Genomic DNA, 24,252 nt, shown 5'->3' with positions numbered 1-24,252 from the left:
TCCTGGAACAGCATTGAGCACAGCTGGGAGCAAACTCCCTCCACACCCAAGTGCTCCTTCCCATCCTCTCAGGATCCATTCCCCCTTCAGATGTCCGGAAATGAATCGCTGGGATTGCACTGGAGCAGGGTTTACAGGGGATGCTGGAAGAGTTTGGGTGTGGGAATGGCTGGCTGGGGTCCAGGCAGAGAAACCAGGCAGGAAACAAATCTGGAGCAGGGACTGATCCGGCAGGGAGCGTTTCGGGAGTTAAGGGGGAGATGGCAGACAAAAAGCTCTCCTGGAACGTGGAGTGGATGGTGATTTCATGTCTCCTGGAGTGGCAATGATCTTCAAACAGCACAGCACCAGCACTGCCTGGGCTTGGCAATGAGGAAGGCACAGGCAGAGCTGGGGAGATTTGCCCCGGGTCACCCTAAAACCACACCCAGCCCCAGCCAGGCACAGGAGGATTTTCTGTTCCTCATTTCCCTGCTTCTAACGCCCCTTCCACACCACAGATGAGTGGATCCTTGTGCTGGAAGGGACCCCAGAGCCCCTGCAGTGCCACCCCCGCCATGGCAGGGCCACCTCCCAGTGTCCCAGGCTGCTCCAGCCCCAGTGCCCAGCCTGGCCTGGGGCACTGCCAGGGATGCAGAGCCCAGAACCCTCTGGGAACCCACCCAGCCCGTGGGAGGTTTCCATGCTGAGGAGTGGATCCAAGACCCTTCCTGAACAATCAGAGTTGGTGTCTCCTGGGTTTTCCCTCCAGTGTTTGGGTGAGATTTGGGCTGGCACATCCACGGTGAAGCCCAGACCACACCAGCTCCAGCTTGCCACGAGCCCACCAAACCCACAGCAACAAAAACCCTCCAGTGCTGTGTTTGAGGCCAGGAATGAGCCAGGAAAGCAGGAACTGAAGTGTTTTTCTCCTTCTGTCAGGAACTGACAAGCAGCCCTTCTGTGCCTGCTGCTGCTGAAGAATGAACCATCCCAGACACCTCCCTTCACACAGGCACCAACCAGCTCTGCTTTGCTGCTTCTCCTGGGATCAGCTCCCAGCTCCAGCTCCCAGCTCATCCCTATCTGCCCATCTGGAGGCCCCTGGAGCTCTCCAAACCCGTGTGCCCGTGCAAGCCCCGATCTGCAGCTGGGCCTTCTCCCCAAAACGCCTCGGGGCTCCCTTCAGTGTCCTGCCTTTGTCTGCTCCTGTTCTGTACCCACAGGAGCAGCTCCCCAAAGCCAGGGGCAGACACAGCTCCCCAAAATCCAGGGGCATATACAGCTCCCCAAAACCCAGAGCAGACACAGCTCCCCAAAACCCAGAACCAGACACAGCTCCCCAAAACCCAGAGCAGACACAGCTCCCCAAAATCCAGGGGCATATACAGCTCCCCAAAACCCAGAGCAGACACAGCTCTCCAAAACCCAGAGCAGACACAGCTCCCCAAAATCCAGGGGCATATACAGCTCTCCAAAACCCAGAGCAGACACAGCTCCCCAAAACCCAGAACCAGACACAGCTCTCCAAAACCCAGAGCAGACACAGCTCCCCAAACTCCAGGGGCAGATACAGCTCCCCAAAATCCAGGGGCAGATACAGCTCCCCAAAACCCAGAACCAGACACAGCTCTCCAAAACCCAGAGCAGACACAGCTCCCCAAACTCCAGGGGCAGATACAGCTCCCCAAACTCCAGGGGCAGATACAGCTCCCCAAACTCCAGGGGCAGATACGGCTCTCCAAACCAGACATGGCTCCCCAAATCCCACAGCACACACGGTTCCCCAAACCCAGGAGCAGACACAGCTCCCCAAAACCCCAGAGCAGACACAGCTCCACAAACCCAGAACCAGACACAGCTCCCCAAACCACACACAGCTCCCCAAACCCTGCAGCAGACACGCTCCCCATGATGCCTCAAGTTTTATATTTCACGTTTTCCAGATTCTGTACTCTGCCTTAATGTGTGACTCTGAACTTCCTATAAAGTGTCAGCAAGTTCTCCTCACAGCTCAGTCAGACAAAGCAATCCTTTTCCAGCCCCTTGGTTTCTGGGCAGCTTCAGGCCCAAAAAGTGCAAACAGCAGCGAATGGAGGAGAGCAACCTGGGACTGCAGAACCTGGAGCTGGAATGGACAATGAACCCCAACATGGAAATGGACCAGAACTGATCAAAGTGTGAAAACTCATGACCAGGGGTCCATCCTGGGTGAAGCCATGGCCAGGCTCTTGCACTGCCCAAGGTGTATCCTCTGAGGCTTTTAATAAATCCCTGTTTTATTGCTTTGACACTGCCCAGCCTCTGTTCTAGGTAGCCTCTGTACCTATTGAAGGCCTTTAATAAATCCCTATTTAATTCCTTTAACCCTGTCCAGCCTCTATTCCAGGCAGCAGTGGACACCCAGCCCTGGGAGCTCCGGGCTCTGTTTGCATTTCCAAGGAGCCTTTTGGCTCCTCGTGGTGGCTGCTGCAGTGAGGGCTGTGCTCCCCTCTCCAGATCCTTCCTCCTGCTCCAAGGGCAGAGCTGCCCAGCCCCTCTCTGGTGCCACTCGGGCACAGCTCACCCTGTGTGCCAGGAGGTGCCTGTGCCACACTCCCACGGGGAACGCTGGCAATGGCAGCATGGAGAACTCTGCTCTGATTTAACCCTGAGACTGAGCTCTGCTGGCACCCCTGACACTGACAGCGGGGACAAAGCCTGGCACCGCGGGTGGCACCCCAGGGACAAAGCCTGGCACCCCTGGGGACAAAGCCTGGCACCGCGGGTGGCACCCTGGGGACAAAGCCTGGCACCAGGGGTGGCACCCCAGGGACAAAGCCTGGCACCAGGGGTGGCACCCCAGGGACAAAGCCTGGCACCCCGGGGACAAAGCCTGGCACCCCGGGGACAAAGCCTGGCACCACGGGTGGCACCCCAGGGACAAAGCCTGGCACCAGGGGTGGTGCCCCGGGGACAAAGCCTGGCACCCCTGGGAACAAAGCCTGGCACCACGGGTGACGCCCTGGGGACAAAGCCTGGCACCCCTGGGACAAAGCCTGGCACCGCGGGTGGCACCCCAGGGACAAAGCCTGGCACCGCGGGTGGCACCCCTGGGACAAAGCCTGGCACCACGGGTGGCACCCCTGGGACAAAGCCTGGCACCCCTGGGAACAAAGCCTGGCACCACGGGTGACGCCCTGGGGACAAAGCCTGGCACCCCTGGGGACAAAGCCTGGCACCCCTGGGGACAAAGCCTGGCACCACGGGTGGCACCCCTGCCCACAGCAGGGGCTGGAATCAGAGATCTTTAAGGTCACTTCCAGCCCAAACCACCCCATGGTTGTATTAAACAAACACATCCATCTGCACAACCCCCCGTGCTCTGTTCCACATCCTCGCTGCTGAGCCCCATCCCAAACCCTTTCCTCATCTCACAACCCCAAAACCGCTCTGGAACAGCCTTCCCTTCCCACATGGCTTCCCTGAACCCTCCTCTACCTCCTGTGGACACTCAACATCAGAATTTTAAACCAGAGGTGAAACTTGTTCTGATTTTTTAAATTTTTCTCTCCTTTTCTTTTTCCTCCTACGCTGCATCAGTTTGGACCAGGTTCAGCTTAAACATTCTGGGCTCCAGTCTGTAGGAAAGGTATTTACAAAATAAAGGGTGTGAAGCCTTTCCCAGGGGTGGAGGTTTTGTTACCCTCTCCTTATGGATTCTTTGTGTCCCCCAGGAACAGAAATTCCAAGAGAAACACACAAACCTATTTGACAATTAGAAACAAACAAACAAAAAAAAACCAAACCAATTATTTTTCCCTCCTCTCTTTTCTCTCTCTTTTTTCTTTTCCTCCAGATGTTGACCAAAACAATTGATCTGTTTGAAAAATCATCTGCAAAGCAGCTGTTCCACACATGGAAGGACATTTCAAAATTCACCTGCCAGGAATATCATCAAAAAAAAGGAAGAATGAGCAGTTAAAAACAGAGCTGCTGAATTCGTGAAATCTGGTATTTTTTCACTCAAAAATAACACAAGATGCACATACACAACAGGTTAAACTAAAACTAAAACAGGAAAAAAGCTTTGGGTTTTAAAAGTGCCCCACAGCACGACAAGAGCTTTGATACTCCCAAGGTTTTCCTCAAAATTTGCATGACAAATTTTTCCACCCAGCTGTGACATTTAAGGATTTCTCCCCCATTATTCCTCTGTGAATCACAGAATCATTATAAAATCAGGGAATGGCTTGGGTTGAGAGGGATGTTAAAGCTCTCTCAGTCTGTTTTTACAGGAATTCAGAGCGACAGCAGGAGAGGGAGCAGCTCAGGCTGGGCCAGGGGAGGCTCCGGGTGGACAGCAGCAGGAATTGGTGTGGCTGGGCAGTGCCAGGCACAGAGGGACCTGGTGGGCAGCAGGACAGGAGCCCTGGTGTGCCCTGGTGGCCAAGGAGCCAGTGGCACCTGGCAGTGTCAGGAGTGAGGGGCAGCACAGCAGGGAGGTCACTGTGCCCTGGCAGTGTCAGGAGTGAGGGGCAGCACAGCAGGGAGGTCACTGTGCCCTGGCAGTGCCAGGAGTGAGGGGCAGCACAGCAGGGAGGTCACTGTGCCCTGGCAGTGTCAGGAGTGAGGGGCAGCACAGCAGGGAGGTCACTGTGCCCTGGCAGTGTCAGGAGTGAGGGGCAGCACAGCAGGGAGGTCACTGTGCCCTGGCAGTGCCAGGAGTGAGGGGCAGCACAGCAGGGAGGTCACTGTGCCCTGGCAGTGCCAGGAGTGAGGGGCAGCACAGCAGGGAGGTCACTGTGCCCTGGCAGTGTCAGCAGTGAGGGGCAGCACAGCAGGGAGGTCACTGTGCCCTGGCAGTGTCAGCAGTGAGGGGCAGCACAGCAGGGAGGTCACTGTGCCCTGGCAGTGCCAGGAGTGAGGGGCAGCACAGCAGGGAGGTCACTGTGCCCTGCCCTGGGCACGGGGAGGGCTCAGCTCCAGGGCTGTGCCCAGCTCTGGCCCCTCAGCCTGGGAAGGGCCTGGGGACCCTGAGCGGGGCCAGAGGGGCAGCGAGGCTGGCGAGGGGCTGGGAACACAAACCCTGAGAGGAGCCCCTGAGGGAGCTGGGGGTGCTCAGCCTGCAGCAAAGGAGACTCAGGGCTGCCCCCATCGCTCTCTGCAGCTCCTGAAAGGTGCCTGTGCTCAGCTGCCCTTGGGCTCTTTCTCCAGCAGCACTGACACAGCCAGAGCACACAGCCTGCAGCTGTGCCAAGGGAAATTCAGGCTGGAGAGCAGGAAAAAGCTTTTCCAGCAAGGGGGATAAAGTTCTGCAATGGCTGCCCGGGGAGGTGGTGCAGTCCCCAGCCCTGGGTGTGTTTGACAGCCTGGATGTGGCACTGGGTGCCGGGGCTGGGCTGGACTCCATGGCCTTGAAGGTCTCTCCCAAGCCAGGGATTCTGTGAATTCTGTGCAGGTCAGACAAAAGCCATTATTGGTGCTTACCCTGTCAGCTTGTACAACCTCCTGATTCTACAGGAGCTGTCAGCCCTTGAGGGTTGCAAAGTTTACAACCATGGCAAACAGGTATTACCAAATACCCATCTTTTAGAAAATTTTTAAATATTCATGTGTGTGTAGATGCTTCTTCAAGCCCAGTTTTGACTCCTGCACTCACAGGGGAAACAATCAATCATACTTGCTGTCAGTGTTTTTCATGAGAGATGTTTAAAAAAGTGATACAAAGCTTCCAACCATTAAAAAACTGGACAGGCCTCTGTGAAAAACACACAGAGAAAAGAAACCTGGAAACTATTAATAAAATTTTCTTCATACCCTTTTGGAGTTTTAAACCTACTTTACCTTTCTCCTAATCCTATCTCACAACAAAAAATAAATACATTAATAATTAACCAACACCAAAATATACCACATTCTTTAATACATTAACCAAAAAAAAAATCTTAAAATTAAAAAAAACCCTTAAATTAACAAACCACTACACTTGCCAACATTTTTACAAGCTTTTGTTTTGTTGAGTGTACCCCAAGAAGTAACAAGAGACAATAAGGAAAGCTCCAGCACGGGGATTTTGGTGTGATTCTGGAATTCTGACCCAGCACAGGAACAGATCCCGGTGCCACAGCCCCTGGCAAAGGGCAGCTTGGCCATTCCCAGTTCCAAGGTTCCCTCCTGATCCTGATTTTATTTCCCTCTCCTTTCTCATCTCCCCGCTCCTCAGCCCCATGGATTGATCCTTGCACTGGGTTCCAGGCAGGCACCTGCTCCAACGTTATCAGGTTATCCCACCAAATTCAAGGATTTGATACAAAAAACCTCCCTGCGGGAAGCTTTTCCCAAAGAGCATTCCAGGCGCCTCATTCCCTGCATTTCCTGGGAATTCAGCCCCGGGGGAAGAAGCATTTATCACCAGGCAGAAGCGACGGCTGGGGCTTAGAAGGGAAAAACAGCAGAGGAAAAAAAAAAAACCAAAAAAAATCCTTAATGGAGCCGAAAAACCCTCATGGCTCTGCCTGAGAACAAAGTGGGAATTTCCACGGGAACAGGCAGGCTTTGATGCCAGTGAAATGTGCTGGGAAGCAAGGTCAGAGGCAGCGCTGAGCGAGCGGAGCCACATGAGGGTCATTTCCCGCGGCCGTCAGGTGATGTGGCAGCCCAGTGAGCAGCGGCCATTCCCGGCCATTCCCGGCCATTCCCGGCCGTTCCCGGCCGTTCCCGGCCGTTCCCGGCCGTTCCCGGCCGTTCCGGGCTCCCTTCCCGCCGGGCTCGGCACGGCCGGGGCTCTCCGGAGGGCCAGACGCGGGCAGGGACGCGAGGCGAGGCCGCGGCACCTCGTTAGCGGCGCACGGGGACACGGTGACAAAAGGCAGCGCTCCCCGCAGCCCCCGGCGCTGCGGAGGCGGCGGCACGGAGAGAACGGAGCCCACGGAATGAATCAACAGCCCCGGAGAATCAATCCCTCCCCTGGCAGCACAAAAACGCGGCTTTAATCATCACTCCGAGCTCCAGAGCACAGCTGGAAACGCGAGCGGGCAGCCGGGCTTGCTGCACAGCGCCTGGGACAGGGAAAAAATAATAATAATCATAATCATCATCATCACCTTCTGCTTTGGAGCTCGGTGTTGGCTTCATGTAAAACTCGCCTCTTGCTGAGGTTTAACCTTCCCAGTGCGGGGTGCAGGAACTCCCAGAGTCCCGAGCACCTCACGACCACTAAATTAAGAAATTAATCTGTTTAAATCCAAGTTTTTCTTGTGGCTGAGGGTCAGAACTGGATGGGCTTTAAGGTCCCTTCCAACCCAACCCATCCTGTGATTCCACCATTCTTCACAGAGTTATCATTTCACAATCAATCAAGACCTGAATCTGATTAAATTTAAGTTTTTCTTGTGGTAGGAGTCAGATCTGGATGGGCTTTAAGGTCCCCTCCAACCCAACCCAACCCACTCTGTGATTCTTCTCCCAGCCGAAGAAAGGGGCACAGAGTCATCACTTCACAACCATTAAATCAAGGCCTGAATTTGATAAAATTTAACTTTTCTTGTGGCTGAGGGTCAGAACTGGATGGGCTTTAAGGTCCTTTGCAACCCACTCTGTGATTCTTCTCTCAGGTGAAGAAAATGGCAGAGTTGTCACTTCAATTAAATCAAGACCTGAATCTGATAAAATTTAAGTTTTCTTGTTGCAGGGGTCTGGATGGGCTTTAAGGTCCCTTCCAACGCAACCCATCCTGTGATTCCACCATTCTTCATAGAGCTGTCACTTCAGAATCATTAAATCAAGACCTGAATCTGATTAAATTTAAACTTTTCTTGTGGCTGAGGGTCAGAACTTTAAGGTCCCCTCCAACCCAACCCATCCCACCTCGTGATTCTTCTCCCAGCTGAAGAAAGGGACACAGAGTTGTCACTTCACAACCATTAAACCCAGGACTGAATCTGTTTAAGTTTTCTTGTGGCTGGGGTCAGAACTGGATGGGCTTTAAGGTCCCTTCCAAGCCAGCCCAATCTATCCCCTGATTCCACCATTCTTCTCCCAGCTGAAGAAAGGGCACAGAGTTGTCACTTCACCATCATTAAACCAAGACCTGAACCTGATTAAATGTAAGATTTTCTCATGACTGAGGGTCAGAACTGGCTGAGCTTTAAGGTCCCCTCCAACCCAACCCATCCCACCTCGTGATTCTTCTCCCAGCTGAAGAAAGGGACACGGAGTTGTCACCTCACAACCATTAAATCAAGGACTGAAACTGCTTAAATTTCAGTTTTTCTTGTGGCTGAGGCCCAGAGTTGGATGGGCTTTAAGGTCCCTCCAACCCAGCCCATCCCATGACTCCACCATTCTTCTCCCAGCTGAAGAAAGGGAGTTGTCACTTCACAATCATTAAATCAAGACCTGAATCTGATTAAATTTAAGTTTTTCTGGTGGCTGAGGGTCAGACCTGCAAAATTTCACCTCAGGAATGAGGAATTCCAGTATTTCCAGCAAGAACTCAAAGGGAACAATAAATTCCTGGGATTTTCCCCAAGATTTGATCTCTAAAGCTGGCAGAGAAAAGCCCAGCACCATCTATAATGTCTGCATATAAATATATATAAAAATATCATCTATTCCATCTATTCCTTCCTGTTTTACACCCTATCAAGGTAAAATACAAATCAGAACATCTAAAAGCAGACAGATCAATAAAATGCCTAACTGACAGAAAAGAAGACTTAAAATGAGAATTAAAAGAGGAAAAGAGTCACTGAAATTTTCTGGGAACTCTTTTGGTCTCAGAATTGCAAAATCACAATTTTGTGGATTGGTATCTCAAGGACAGGTGTTAGGACTCCAAGGAAAGGAAAAAAAAAAAAACAACAAGAAAAATATATTTCTATAAACCAGCCAAGAAAAAAATACTGAGATTTTGTTTCTATCAAACACTCATAAGAATCACAGTTCCACTACAAATTTCATCTATTTTAATCAGACTTTTACCTCTATTACAGCAAGGTTCTGTTGGATCTGAGTAAAGAAATTTGTATCTTATTCTTGCTCTAAAGCTCCTTTCAGCAGATGCTTCAGCTCCACGTGCCCAGTTTCACAGCCACGGGCCCGGGGACAATTTGATGGCCCCCAAATCTGGTTTTATTCCAATGACACCAGGATATTGAATGTCATTTATTCCTCCTGAGGAGGAGAGGACCTGGATGAATGAAGAGCCTGGTTTGAGAGGCTGGAGCCTGCTGAAGCGGCTGAGAAAAGGAGGAGAAGGAACAGTTTGTACTCCCAAATCCTCTCCAGCAGCACATCCCAAGCAGAGGGGTGCAGGAGCCAGCTGGGAATTCCGGGTTTCTCCTGGATCTGTGGCTCTGCTCCCGGGATTAGGAGCAGCCAGGGAGCGAGGCAGGTTTGAAGCTGCTCCAGGCTCCCAGCCACCCTCTGAAAAAAGGGTGAGATCCCTTTTTGTGGTTGAACCCAGAAAAGAATGGAGAGGGGTGGGATGAAGAGTTTAAGCACATTTGAGGAGAAATGCAGGTGCCCTGAGGGTCTCTAAAAATAGAGATGGGATTAAGATATCAAACTCCAAACACTGGGGTGGGAGTCAGGATCTCAGAGGAAAAATGTCCTTGACTGAGCAGCTGAACCCCCTCCCAACCCTAGAGAAGGGATTTCAGGGGGAGGAAGAAACCAAGACCCAGACCTTGCCCTGCAGGGATGTGCTCCCTCCAAGGAGAAACTGGAATTTCAGGGAAGTCACCCAGGAGGAAATCACAGTTATGGAGACAAACCCCCTCAGCCTGGGCCCTCCAAAGGGAGAGGAAATTCTAGAGCAGCCCCAAAAGAGGCTGCAAGTCCATCAGCAGGGGAGGTGAGGTCTTCACCCCAAAGTTCTATGAGGTGAGAGGCTCCCTTAGGACAGGGACACTTCCTTCCCTACACCCCCAAAAGGTTCACAGGGGACAACTCCTTCTCCTGGGATTCCCAACGGCAATGATGCCAAAACCCAAGGAAAATGTGGATTTCCCTGAAGGCACAGCAGGGTACACACAACCCCCTACTCCAGGGAGCACCTGCGTCCACCTGAGGAGCTGGAGACACGTGGATGGACTCACCAGGATTGGACTCACCAGGATCCCCAGTTCCACACTCTCCTGGGGTGCAGCTGCCAGGTCACAGCACCCCTGAGAGAGGGGCACCCCCAAACCCCCCCTGACAAACCCCACACCCAGCTACGGGCACACCTGGGCCTGCCCCAGGTGCCAACATCACCGGCGACGCCCGGGACATTTTTATCTTATCCACATTCCCCAGATAACCCTGGGAACGTGAACCTGATGTGAACCCACACACCCTGCACCTGGGGGGCAGGTGAGGGGGGGAAAGGCACCCAGGGACACCTGGGGGGTGCAGAATTGGGCTGTAAAGGCATCCAGGGACACCTGGGGGTGCAGAATTGGGCTGTAAAGGCACCCAGGGACACCTGGGGGGTGCAGAAATAGGGGGGAAAGGCACCCAGGGACACCTGGGGGGTGCAGAAACAGGGGGGAAAGGCACCCAGGGACACCTGGGGGTGCAGAATTGGGGTGTAAAGGCACCCAGGGACACCTGGGGGTGTGGGAACCCAGGGGTGTAAAGGCACCTGGTGTCACCTGGGGGTGTAGAGACACCCAGGGACACCTGGGGACGCAGGGAACGGGGTGTAAAGGCACCCGGTGTCACCTGGAGGTGCAGGAGTGGGGTGTAAAGGCACCCAGAGACACCTGGCGGGGCAGAATTCGGGTGCAAAGGCACCCGGTGTCACCCGGGGGTGCAGGGAACGGGGTGTAAAGGCACCCGGTGTCCCCCTCACACGTCCCCACTGCACAGACACGGCGGGGCACAAGGCGCAGACAGACCCCCAGGCACGGCAGAACGCGTCCCCAGAATGCAGCCCCAGCCCTGGAGCGCCCCCGCGGCCACGGCAGCGGCTCGGGGTCACCGACACCCGCCGCGCACCGGGGACCGCACACCGGGCCGGCCCTGCCTGGCCGAGGCAGCGCCGCGTCCCCGAGCCCCGGGCCGGCTCCCGGTGCCCGCTGCGGGGCTCTGCCCGCGAGGATGTCCCCTGGCACGGCCCCGCCGGGAGGGCTCCCTGCCGCTGTCGCCCCCGTTACCTTCTTGACGGTGCGCGGCGCCTCGGTGACGGTGCCGTCGGGGCTCACGAGCGCCTCGGCCGCGCCGCCGCTGCTGTCGCTGCCGTCGCGGTGCCGGTGCTGCTGGGGGTGGTGCGGGTCGCTCCTCTTCATGGCCGAAGCCTGCGGCACCTTGCCGGCGGCCGAGGACATCCCGGAGGCCGAGGACATCGCGGCGGCCGAGGACAGCCCGGGGCAGCAGCCCCCCGGAGGCCGCTCGGCGGAGGGGGCCGGGGCCGCCTCACGCTCGGCGCCCGGCACGGGGCAGGCGGGCGCCGCCGCCGCCACGCCGTGCCCCGCTGCGTGAGCGCCCACAGGCTCGCACGGCGGCCCCGCCGCCTTGTCCATGGGGCCACCGAGCTCCTTCAGCTCCACAGCGGGCGCGGCTACCGCCACCTGCACCGACATCGCCGCCGACTGCTTCGGCTCCGCTCCGGGTCCGCTCCGGCTCCTTCAGGGCCGCCGGCCCCGCCTCGCCCCGCCCCGCTGCCCTTGCTGCCGCAGGGCGTGCCGGGACATGGAGTCCTCCCGCCCCGGCTTCGCCCCGTCTCGACTACAGCTCCCGGCACCCCCTGCGGCCCCGCGCGGGGGTTGGTGGGAATTGTAGTCCGCGCGCGGCCACCAGCCCCGTGAAGGCGTTTGGTTCTTTTTTCACGTTTTGGCGAATTTTCAGTGTTTCCGCCGCCCGGCACGGAATCGCAGAAGCACTGAGGTTGTACAAGACGTTCGAGACCATGGAGACCAAGCTGTGCCCGATCGCCACCTCATGTTACCAGCCCAGAGCCCTGAGTGCCACATCCAGGGATTCCTTGACACCTCCAGGGATGGGCACTCCAAACCTCCCTGGGCAGTTCCAAGGCCTGAGCCCCTTTTCATGGAGAAATTCCTGCTGATTCCCCCCTGAGCTGCCCTGGCCCAGCCTGAGGCCGTTCCCTCTGCTCCTGTCCCTGTTCCCGGCTGTGCCCTCCTGGCAGGGACTTGTGCAGAGCCACCAGGGCCCCCTGAGCCTCCTTTGCTCCAGGCTCAGCCCCTGCCCAGCTCCCTCAGCCCCTCCTGGGGCTCCAGCCGCCCCTTCCCAGCTCCTTTGTCCCTTCTCTGGACTCAATCTGTCACAGGCCGTGGTGTCCCTGCAGTGCCATGGCCTGGCCAGGCAGTCCCCCAGGCCTGGACCAAAATTATGGAATTTCAGAGCCAAAGGGACTGGAAAAACCCTCCCAAATAATGAAATCCAACCATTGCAAGGTCACCACAGATCCATGTCCCCAGGTGCTACCAGCAAGGATGGACGTCCCACCAAGGACATCCCAATGGCCAAAATTATGGAATTTCAGAGCCAAAGGGGCTGGAAAAGCCCTCCCAGACCATCAATCCCAACCAACACCTGAAAAACCCATGGGAATGAGGAGCCACAACATCCTGGCACGGGGAATGTGCCATTTAAAAGCCTGGGACTTGCTGTCCTGCCAGGCACTGAGCTCAGCCTGCAGGCACAAATCAGTAATAAACCACCACATGATTAACATTTAATGATTTAGTTTTACCACCTTTTCTAAATCCGGTTCTCTGGGAATGTGCCTCTTCTGGAGTGCAAACCCATCCTCTTATTATTTATTGAGATCAGCCCTGAGAGAAGAACTTGGGGAGCTGTTGGTGGGCAAGAGCTTAATTAATTCTCAATTCTCAAGTGCCAGTTCCAATCCTCAAGTGTCCAACTCTCAAAGCCCGGGCGACCTCGGTGTTTGGGATGAGCTGGAGGAGAGGAGGGAAGGAATCCACAGAGACCTCCCCAAAAACCAGGAGGGAGGGGAGAGATGGAAGCAGCGGAGAAGCTGAAGGAGGATTTCAGGGAGGAAAGAGGCATGGGCGAGGGGAGGAATTCCAGAGCGGATCGGAGCTAAAGGAGAAGCGGCGCATCCCTGTGAGCCCTGAGTGCGACGAGCACAATTCTCCAGATAAAGCTGGTTCCTGCTGAACGGGATCCGAGCCCGCAGCTCGTCCCTGCCTCTCTCCGGGATCACAAAACTCCGGCTCGGGGCTGATCCCGGCTCAGAACCGCCCTTTGGAACGGGAACTCTTCGGGAGCCGCCGTGGGAGGGATTTGAAGCTGGAGCAAAATCCCTCCCCTTCCATGGAGAGCAGGAAAGGTCGCGGCTGCTGCAGCGCCGCGGTTCTGCTGAGCGGAGGAGGTGGTGCTGACCTGAGGTGGGCAAATCCTCCGGGATTTATCATCTCAGATCGCACCCAAAACCCCACCAGGGTGTTCTGCAAACCCCTGACATAACGTAAAATCCCGACCCCGATCCTCCTCTGCTGAGGAGAGGAGCTTGTGCCGACCTGGAAATAGAGAAATCCTCCAGATTTTATCATTTCCTGGTGCCACAGGTCCCACGAAAAACCCACCAGGTTGTTTTGCATGCCCTTGACCAAGGCAAAATCCTGACCCTGATCCTCTTCTCCTGAGGAGAGGAGCTTGTGCTGCCCTGAAATGGAGAAATCCTCCAGAATTTATCATCACAGACCCCACAAAAAACCCACCAGGTTATTTGAGCCAAGGCAAAATCCTGACCCGGAGTTCTCCTGTGCTGAGGAGAGGAGCTTGTGCTGCCCTGGAAATAGAGAAACCCTCCAGAATTCATCATTTCCAGGTGCCACAGATCCTACAAAAAACCCCACCAGATTGTTTAGCAAACCCCCCACAAAACCAAAATCCCAACCCTGATCCTCCTCTCTTGAGGAGAGGAGCTTGAGCCAACCTGGAAATAAAGAAATCCTCTGGAATTTATCATCTCAGATCCCACAAAAAGATCCCAGGTTGTTTTGCAAGTCCTTGACCAGGGCAAAACCCTGACCGTGAACCCACCTGGCTCAGTGTGGGACCTTCCTCACCTTTTAAGGGATATTCCCAAAATCAGGAGACTGGCAGGGATGGTATTTTCCTGGGAAAAAATGCCCTGTGCTGCTGCCAGCACCCCCAAAACTCCTGGTGTTGAATGTCCATCAATCCCAGGGCTGATGCCCTGAGAATCTGTCCTAGAGCAGAGGCTGGGCAGAGTCCCAGAATAAAGCAGGGATTCATTCCAAGGATCTCCTCCATGGATCCACCTTGGGCAGCACCAGAGCCCAGCCAGGGCTGCACCCAAGATGAACCAAAATGGCCCCAAAATGCACCAGCGCTCCCGGGGTCTCTCCCTGGGATCAGTTCTGCTCCATTTGCACCTTGCAGTTCATTGTCCCATTCCAGCTTCAGCCCCTGCAGTCCCACCCTGCTTGTTTTTCTCTCTCCAGCCCACGGGGTTTGTGCTTTTGGGGCTGAGATTTGGGTCATTTGTCCTTGGTGCCCAGCTGGAGCAGGAATTGTTTTGTCTCCCTGCTCTGTGCACAGAGCTCACCATCCCATAATATGGAGCTCAGACCCACACACCAAAGCAGCACAGAATGTGAAAAATAGAAAAGCCAAGCCCTGAGGCAGCAGGGAGAGCACAGGGAGGTTATCCCAGGGATCCAGGCCGTGCCTGGTGATTTATCTGGGAAAACAACGGGTATCAGGAGAGGAGGGAGAGGCTCTTTGGGAGGGAGGCTCCAACAATTGGGGCTCTGTGAGAAGCAGAAAGCTCAGGCCTGGCTCCTTCCCTCGCTCCTGACAGAGCCTGGGATGGCTTTGCCCGGAAGTCTGGGAGAAAACAGCCTTGGAAAAGCAAAATTCCTCTCCTTGAGAGCTGTGGCTGGTGCAGATCCACAGCAGAGTTTGGTTTCTCCCACAAACAGAATTGAGGTAGAACAGGAGGAAAAACCTGCATTTTCCAGGTTGTTTTCTGTTCCAACTGAGATTCCATCCTTTTAATTCCACCTGATGGGTGGAAAATGCCAATTTCTCCCTGGGGATCAGTGGTTCGGTGAATCCACAGGGAATATTACTCAAATTTCCTGAAATTCCCCCGTTTTTCCCCAGCGAAACATCTGGGGGTGCTGGGAGATGTGTGACCCTCTGTGCTTCGCTCTCCTGCACCTCCCATGGGAATGTTGGAGCTTTTCCCTAAGGATATTTCAGGGGAATTTGCTGGATTTTGGCAAACTGGGGGTGTTTTCTTCCTTCAAAATTTTCTCCCTCTGCACCAAATCAAGGTGGGGTTTTTGGGAGGGGATGTGATTTGTCAGCACATCTCCTGCTGCTTCCAAAATTATAATAATGTGGGTTTTTCTGTTTCAAAATGGCAAATAGTTTTGTTAGAACTGGGGTTTTAACTAAGTAAGCCACAAAATAAAATATACAAAAAGAAAAAGGGCAAAAAAAGGGAGATAAGGAGAAATATTTTGTTTCATCCAGGACAATCCAGCTTTGACTCTGGAGCATGGTCAGCCCAAAAAAAAATAACAAACCCTGGAAAAATGCAATTTTCACTGACCAATTCCAGCTAAATTTCAGGGTCTGGTTTGCAGGATAACCAAACCCTGCAGCTGCATGGCCCTCAAGCAAAATAAAAAAAGGATCTTTTCCAAAAGCAGCATTTTCCCCCCAAAAAAAGCACCAGCACCGTGGGAAACTTCAGATGCCTCAGTGGGACCCCACCCAGGAGCACCCCAAAATTTGGGGCTGCCCAAATTTTGGGGGTTTGGGGGATATTTTAGCCCGTGGTGCCACCTGCTGGCAAAGGCCCCATTTGTCCCCAAAACTGCCCAGCTGTCACCAAAACCGCCCAGTTGTCCCCAAAAATGTCCCCACAGCCTCCGAGGGCATTTCCAGCCCCTCAGAGCTCCCTCCTGCAGGTGGAACAGGGGGCTCAAAGGACTTTAAAGCAGTTTTTAAATGTGCTTTAAAGCAGTTTGAAACGCTTTTAAAGGTGCTTTAAAGCCATTTGAAACACTTTAAAGCAGTTTTTGAAGCAAGAGGGTTTTTAGGAGAAAGGACAACCCCTCCCATAATGTTTTCCCTCCCCAAAAGAGCCCAGAGCAGCCACTGGGATTGAAAATCTGTAAATTTAATACTGATACAGGAGGGTTTTTCCTTTACACAGCAAAAATGAACCCGTGGAGGTCACTGGGATAGCAAAAAAAAAAAAAAAAAAAAAAAAAAAAGCCAAGAGCCTACCAGGACTTAATAAAAAAAATCCAAACACCAGCAGGGACTGGAGCCCTCCTGCCTCAGGACTCCGCTGGGTTTGCTGTGACTCGATTTTTATTTTTTTTTATCCTAAAAAAATAATAAAGAAAGCTTTGTTCTGGGGATTGCTGACCCTGATTCACTTCGAGCACCCCGAGGTTTTTGGGGTTATTTTTTTGCTCAGGAGCACCCAGGCAGCCCAAGGTGCTTCCTGTCCCATCTCCCTGGTGCTGCCACCCCACTAATCCTGATTCGGGTCTGGCTCAGCTCTCTGGGGAGCTGGAAGGCACTTTGGGGTCTCGGAAGGGACTGGGGTGAACCCAAAAGAGGGGTGCACACCAGGGATGCTGCTACTGCTGCTGCTGCTGCCCCTGACTGGGCTCACCCCGAGCAGAGGCACAACGATACAAACATTAAAAAAAATCAGAAATTTAAAAAAATTTGCTATTGGCACAAGTGGGGGTGAGCTCTACGTACCTCTAGCCATGGGTGGGGCAGAGCTGCCCCAAATCTACCCTGATCTAGGCTGTTCCCAGGTGTCCCCCTGGTCCCTAAATCCCTGTGGGAGCTGGGGCTTGTCCCACTGACAGCTCCTTTCTCCCGGTGATGCTGGAGGGAATCCCAAAACCTCTCCAGGCTGCGAAGTGCACGGAGACAAATCCTCCAAGGGGAGCAACGGGACGTGGTCAGGTGGGTGGAACATTTGGGATGGATCCCTGTGGGATCAGGTGGGTTCTGGTGCCCCCACGCCCTCCCCACATCCCTCTGGGGTCAGAAGTCCGAGTCGGGCTCCAGCAGCTCCGCGTCCACCAGGTTGGTCCGGGAGTGGATGGGGGCCAGCCCTGCCCGGTGGCCCTGAGTCCTGGGTGCTCCGGGGCGGGGCAGGGGCCCGGGCTGGGGGGGCCACAGGGCGCCCCCGTGGTGGTGCCAGCCCTGGGGCTCGGCGGTGCCGCTCTCGGGGCAGAAGGGGCTGCTGATCACGTGCAGGACGTTGGCCCTGCGGCCGCACCCGTCCCACGCGGCCCCGGGGAAGGTGGCATCGGGCTGGACAGCTGGAAGGACATCGGGGGCAAAGGCCACCAGGCAGGGCTGGGGGGGCAGGCGGGGCAGGCGAGGGACGGTGCTGGGCATGGTGGAGTGCCCCGGGCAGCGCTCAGGGTCTGGGGTCACCTCCTTCTTCTTCTTCCTCCGCTTCTTCTTGCGGCCGCTGCGCTTCTGCAGCTCTGGGGACACGTCGGCCTCCACCACCCACAGGTTGGCCCTCTCCTCTGGTGGCACTGGGGGACGTGGGGTGAGGTGGCTGTGAGTGGCCACGTCCTGCCTGTGCCTCCTGCCACCTCCCAACACCCCCCGCCACCCACCTGATCCCACGGGGATCCATCCCGAATATCCCATCAACCTGAGTACACCCTCCCAGCACACCCCCAGCCCGGCTCATCCCCCAGACATTCCCCACGAGGTCCCCAAGGACTTGCCAGGTGTCGCCACGGGTGTCACGGAGATGTCCTGGGGCAGGATGGCCCCTCTCCTGGCCACCATCTTGGTGACGTGCTGGGCCCACGCCGAGGACACGTCAGCTGACGGCTCATTGATGTTGAACGCCAAGCCGGCTGTGGGGACAGGGGGATCTGGTCAAGGGGGGCTTTGGGGACCCCGGGGGGCTGTTGGGGACATCCCTGCCCTGGGCACGTACCCACGGGGCCGTCGTGGGACACGGTGTGCATGCTGAAGGACAGCTCCTGGCCCGGGTCACGCAGCAGCTCCTTGCGCTTGGAGAAGGCCTTGGCAATCATCTTGCTCTTCTTGATCCTCTTGGGCTGGTCATCGCTCTGCCCCGTCAGCCTGGGGACACGGGGGACACACGGGGGCACAGCTGTCACAGCCGGGCAACAGGGACCCTCCCCAGCTCCCCCTCCTGCACATGGGGACACCAGACCGGGGAATGGGCTTGGGGCTGGAGGTGTCCCACAAACACCACATGGGAGAGGCCACCCCGTTCCTGAGCTGCTGTGAGCCCACAACCCGTTGAGCTGAGGGACAAACATTCTGGGAATGTCCTCCAACATCCCACTGGATGGGGCAGGAAGGGCTCCAGGGAGCTGGGGCGACGCCCTCGGGGTCCCACCTGCACCAGGTGCGCTTCCAGATGAGCAGGGTGGCCTTGGTCCAGACCCAGGTGCTCATGGAGACGCCGGTGCCGAACATGGCGAAGAGGTTGATCTTCTCCACCAGCAGGCTCGGCCGGTTCTTGATCTCGCAGTCGGGGATGGGCTTGTTGGTCTGCGTGGCGATGGTCACGTTGGCCTCACACCTGCGGGGACACACGGGGACAGTGGCCCTAAGGAGCAGGGACAGCCCACGGCCCCCCAGAGCCCTGCAGGGTGGAGATGTGGTGGCACCGCTGGTGGGACGTGGGGCTGTCCGCTGCAGTGCCAGCGTGTCCCCATCGGCCTGTGCCTGTCCCACTCACAGGACGTATTCCCGGAAGCTGCGCTCCCACTCGGCCTGGTTGAAGAAGTCATAGAAGTGGCAGCCAAAGGTGATGAAGACAAAGCCAAAGGCCAAGAAGCCAAAAATGCCTGGAAGAGAAGAGGGACAAACTCCAGCCAAGCTCCAGTGGCACCGAGACAAAGACACTACACTGGGGCCGTGCCACCACCACCACCACAGCTTTGTCCCCCTCTGTTGCCACCCCAGGAAGGGGCTGTGTGACTTCAGGGGACAAAATGTCCCCGTTCCCACCCTGATTCCCTGCGGAACAGTGCCATTGAAGCCCTCACCCAGGCGCAGCATGGTCTCGTTGATCTTGCTGGCCGCCTTCTCGCTCAGCAGCCCGGGGTGGTTGCTCTTGATGGAGAAGAGCGTCATGACCCCTGTGGGGAGGACGAGGGGGTCAGGCTGTGGGGACACCCACGGTGACCCCGTCCCTTCCCAGAGCAGAGCCACACCTACCCCGGATGAGGAAATAGCCCCCCACGATGAGCACGAGCCCGATGGGAGCCAGCACGAAGCCGGCTCGGTAGCGGTAGTTCTTGTAGCCCACGAAGCAGATGCCACTGACAGAGTCACCGTCCACCTGGCAGGGACAGGGACAGGGACAGCAGGGTCAGCTGGCTGCGGTGTCACCCTGAGACACCATCCCCTGATGGTGGTGGCCCCGTTACCTGCGCCACGGCCAGGATGGCCACGGTGAGCACGAAGGGGATGGACCAGGTGATGAGGTGGAAGTAGGAGGTCTTGCCCAGCAGCGGCTGGTAGGTGGTACCCAGGGCCTTGAAGGATGTGTGCCAGGCGTAGGTGAGCATGACAAACCAGATGACACCCGACATCAGCGAGTAGTACACGATGACGAAGATGATGACGCAGGACAGCGTCTCGTTGGAGCTGCGGAGAGGTGAGGCGAGAGCGTCACCCAACCCCGTGGGGGGACACGCAGGAGCAAAGGGGTCTCACCCTCCATGCTCCCAGGAGGCCAGCAAAGCCTGAGAGCCCTCCTTGATGTTGGGGACAGCCCTGGGGATGGAGGTGACACCTACGTGGGCTCGCCCAGCCGCATGGTGCCATCAGCCCGGCACACGATCTCGTCGCGGGCGCCGTCCATGAACTGTGCCAGCCAACCAATGCTGCCCACAAAGAAGCAGGCGTTGACGTAGAACAGGATGACGGCGGGGTAGCGGTTGGAGTTCCTCCAGTCAGCAACAAACGTGGCCTGGAGGGGTGGAGAAAGCGACAGCTCGGTGCCATTCCCCTTTTGGGGACAGCGCCCCAGAAGGAGCTCGTGCCTCACCAGGGTGAAGAAGGTGCAGAAGATGGTGACGGAGCTGAAGGCGGCGATGTAGACGTGCATCTCGCGGTGCTCCTTCTCGGTGAACAGCGGGTTCTGGCACTGGATGCCGCAGCCCTCCACGTCCTCGTACCAGCTCTTGGGGTTGTCCGTCCTCACCAGCGGCGCCTCGCACTGCCCCGAGCTGTTGAACTTGATGTTCTGCACCTCGTTCTGCCAGAGGGGAAACCAGTGAGGAGGAGGTGGAGGAGGAGGAGGAGGAGGAGGAGGAGGAGGAGGAGGAGGAGGAGGAGGAGGAGGAGGAGGAGGAGGAGGAGGAGGAGGAGGAGTAGGAGGAGACACCCCCGTGGCCAAGATGGACATCAGTCCCCTGTGGAAGGCAGGGGACAGCTGGGTTCCATCGAATTACCTGGGAATCCTGGAATGGGTTGGGTGGGCAGGGACCCCAGAGCCCCTGCAGTGCCAGCCCTGCCATGGCAGGGACACCTCCCACTGTCCCAGGCTGCTCCAGCCCCAGTGTCCAGCCTGGCCTGGGGCACTGCAGGGATGCAGGGGCAGCCCCAGCTGCTCTGGCAATCCCAGCCCAGACAGGAATTCCTCATTGCCAAGATCCCATCCCTGGCTGCCCTCTGGCACTGGGAGCCATTCCCTGGGTGCTGTCCCTGCAGGCCTTGGCCCCAGCCCCTCTGCAGCTCTCCTGGAGCCCCTTCAGGCCCTGGAATGTGCTGGAAGCTCTCCCTGGATCCTTCCCTTCCCCAGGCTGACCAACACCAGCCCTTCTCTCCTCCAGAGAGTGGCTTTCCCCCCACTCCCCCGTGCCCGTGCCGTACCGGGCAGCCCTCGGGGAAGCGATCCGTGGTGCACTTGAGGAAGTCGGGCCAGCCGCGCTCGCGCTCCACAATGGTGCAGGGTGCCCGCGTGGCCTGGCACAGGGTCTGGCTGGGCAGCTCCACCTGCCCATCCTCACACTTGGGCATGTAGACAGCGCAGAGCAGGGGCTGGATGACGTCCCAGCAGCGCGGGGCATTGCGCAGGCCTGCGGGGAAGGGACAGCACCGTCACCACCCCTGGCACGGCCACCTCCTGCCATCCCCACAGCACCCACACAGCACAGGGACCCCTCTGTGGGACCCTCCTGCCGTCCCCACAGCACCCACACAGCACAGGGACCCCTCTGTGGGACCCTCCTGCCTTCCCCACAGCACCCACACAGCGCTGGGACCCCTCTGTGGGACCCTCCTGCCGTCCCCACAGCACCCACACAGCGCTGGGACCCCTCTGTGGGACCCTCCTGCCGTCCCCACAGCACTGGGACCCCTCTGTGGGACCCTCCTGCTGCCCCCACAGCGCTGGGACCCCTCTGTGGGACCCTCCTGCCGTCCCCACAGCACCCACACAGCACTGGGACCCCTCTGTGGGACCCTCCTGCCGTCCCCACAGCACCCACACAGCACTGGGACCCCTCTGTGGGACCCTCCTGCTGTCCCCACAGCACCCACACAGCACAGGGACCCCTCTGTGGGACCCTCCTGCTGTCCCCACAGCACTGGGACCCCTCTGTGGGACCCTCCTGCCGTCCCCACAGCACCCACACAGCACAGGGACCCCTCTGTGGGACCCTCCTGCTGCCCCCACAGCACCCACACAGCACAGGGACCCCTCTGTGGGACCCTCCTGCCGTCCCCACAGCACCCACACAGCACTGGGACCCCTCTGTGGGACCCTCCTGCTGTCCCCACAGCACTGGGACCCCTCTGTGGGACCCTCCTGCTGCCCCCACAGCACCCACACAGCACAGGGACCCCTCTGTGGGACCCTCCTGCCGTCCCCACAGTACCCACACAGCACTGGGGACCCCTCTGTGGGACCCTCCTGCCATCCCCACAGTACCCACACAGCGCTGGGACCCCTTCTGTAGGGCCACTGTGCCCATCACCAGGGCTGCCCCTCCATACTGTGCCCACCCTCAGCCCCTGATAAACCATTCTCTACACTGCACCCATCCCCAGCCTCCTGCTGTACCCATCTCTGAGGCCATTCTATCCTGTTCCCCCTCGACACCACAGCCTCCCTGTACCCCAATCTCCTGCTCCTCTCCACATTACACGATCTCCACTCCCTGTTTGCTGTACAGTTTGCTGTACTGTGCCCATCCCCAGACACCCGCTGTACTGCTCCCCTCCATGCTGCTCCTATCTCCAGTCCCTTTTTTGTCAGTTTGCTACACTGTACCCATCTCCAGTCCCTTTTTAATTAGTTTTCTACACTGTACCCATCTCCAGTCCCATTTTAATCAGGTTTCTATACTGTACCCATCCCCAGCCCCCTGCTAGGCACTTTTCTACAGTGCACCCATCCCCAGCCCCCCTCTATGCAGTTTTCTATACTGTACTCATTCTCAGGCCAGTGTTATACAGTTTTCTATGCTTTACCTATCCCCACTCACCCTCTATAAAGTTTTCTATACTGTCCCCATCCCCAGCCTCCCTCTATACAGTTTTCTATACTCTACCCATCTCCAGCCCCCTGCTAGGCACTTTTCTATACTTTACCCATTCCCAGCCCCTCTCTATGAAGTTTTCTATACTGTACCCATCCCCAGAACTTTGCTATACAGTTTTCTATACTGTACCCATCCCCAGCACTTTGCTATACAGTTTTCTATACTGTACCCATCCCCAGCACTTTGCTATACAGTTTTTTGTACTTTACCCATCCTCAGCCCCCCTCTATAAAGTTTTCTATACTCTACCCATCTCCAGACCTCTGCTAGGCACTTTTGTATACTGTACCCATCCCCAAACCCCCTCTATAAGGTTTTCTATACTTTATCCATCCCCAGCCCCCCCTATGAAGTTTTCTACACTGCACCCATCCCCAGCCCCTCTCTATCAAGTTTTGTATACTGTACCCATCCTCATCCCCTCCTCGACACAGTTTTCTAGACTGTACTCACTCCCAGGCCCCCTGGATGCAGTTTTCTATACTTTACCCATCCCCAGCCTCCTGCTAGGCACTTTTCTATACTCTACCCATCCTCAGCCCCCACTCTACGAAGTTTTCTATACCTTACCCATCCCCAGCCCTGTGCTATAGAGTTTTCTATACTGTACCCATCCTCATCCCCTCCTCGACACAGTTTTCTAGACTGTACTCACTCCCAGGCCCCCTGGATGCAGTTTTCTATACTTTACCCATCCCCAGCCTCCTGCTAGGCACTTTTCTATACTCTACCCATCCTCAGCCCCCCCTCTACGAAGTTTTCTATACTTTACCCATCCCCAGCCCCCCCTCTATGAAGTTTTCTACACTGTACCCATCCCCAGCCCCCCCACACTACACCCAAACCCCCGTCCAAGCTCTCCCCGCCTTCCCCGCTCCCCATCCCCCTCCAGCCCCATCCCGGGCCTCTCCCGCACTCTCCCCGCTCCCGGTGCCGTCCCGTCCGTACCGGACCAGAGCAGCAGCTTCCCGTGCGCCTCCTCCTGCGAGGCGGAGTCGGTGGCCAGCAGCGTGGAGGTGGCTGCGTAGGGCAGCGCGGAGCCCAGGCAGGCGCCGAAGCGGAGCCGCTCGCAGGGCGCGGGGCGGCGGCAGCGCGGGGGCCCGGCCGAGGCGTTGGGGGCGGCGGGGCAGCGCCCGCCCAGGGCCAGCGCCAGGGCCAGCGCCAGCGCCCAGCGCCGCCCGCCGCGGCCCGGCCACATCGCGGCGGTGCTCGGCGGGCTTAGGGCGGCTCGCAGCGGGGCGAGGGGCCCGCCATGGCCCCGCCGCCTTTGTTGGGCTCGCCGGGAGCGAGCGGAGCGGCCCCGCTGCTGCTGCTCCTCCTCCTCCTCCTCCGCCGCCGCCGCCGCCGCCCGCGGCCCGGCCCGGCCCGCGCCCCCCGCCGGGGCGGGCTGAGGGAGGGACCGCGGGGGAAGCGCTGCGGAGGGTAAGAGACGCGATTTGTGAGGGGAAAAGTCGCTGGAAAGTGAGGGAAAAGTCTTTTTTCTGGGGAGGAAAGAGTCCCCCTCTGTAAAGGAAAAAGTTCCTCTCGCGAGGAAAGAGTCACTTTTGGTCAGGAAAAGTTTCATTTTTCTGAGGAAAAGTTCCCTTTTTCTGAGGGAAAGCTTCTTTTGTGAGGCAAAGTTCCTTTTTATGAATAAAAGTTCCTTTTTATGAGGAAAAAGTCGCTAAAAAGTGAGGGACCATGATTTTTTTTTTGGGAGGAAAGAGTTTCTTGTGAGGGAAAAAGTTCCTCTCTTGACGCAAGAGTC

General features: G+C 56.8%; 2 protein-coding genes across 2 annotated transcripts in view; both read right to left on the bottom strand.

The window, feature by feature from the left end:
• AHCYL2 (adenosylhomocysteinase like 2) overlaps positions 1 to 11,579 on the bottom strand; it is a 66,434-nt gene extending 54,855 nt beyond the window's left edge. Inside the window, exon 1 of the mRNA XM_036400757.2 lies at positions 11,103 to 11,579. Within this exon, the coding sequence (XP_036256650.1) occupies positions 11,103 to 11,528 (426 nt within the window). The 5' untranslated portion in view covers positions 11,529 to 11,579. The remainder of the gene's footprint in view (positions 1 to 11,102) is intronic.
• A 4,696-nt stretch (positions 11,580 to 16,275) lies between these two features.
• On the bottom strand, positions 16,276 to 23,703 carry SMO (smoothened, frizzled class receptor). The gene is made up of 12 exons (XM_036401804.2): positions 23,454 to 23,703; positions 20,833 to 21,038; positions 20,006 to 20,215; positions 19,755 to 19,927; positions 19,383 to 19,602; positions 19,171 to 19,294; positions 18,999 to 19,091; positions 18,689 to 18,797; positions 18,344 to 18,529; positions 17,912 to 18,060; positions 17,694 to 17,828; positions 16,276 to 17,495 (listed from the first exon to the last, which is right to left on the bottom strand). Exons 1-12 carry the CDS (start codon positions 23,701 to 23,703, stop codon positions 16,990 to 16,992), a joined length of 2,361 nt encoding a protein of 786 aa, XP_036257697.2. The 3' UTR covers positions 16,276 to 16,989.
• Positions 23,704 to 24,252: the final 549 nt, after the last annotated feature.

This window comes from Molothrus ater, chromosome 5 (genome assembly GCF_012460135.2).
Source record: "Molothrus ater isolate BHLD 08-10-18 breed brown headed cowbird chromosome 5, BPBGC_Mater_1.1, whole genome shotgun sequence".
NCBI classification, from domain to species: Eukaryota; Metazoa; Chordata; class Aves; order Passeriformes; family Icteridae; genus Molothrus; species Molothrus ater.
Note: the sequence above shows the minus strand (reverse complement) of the source record. Positions and strands in the feature narration are given on the sequence as shown.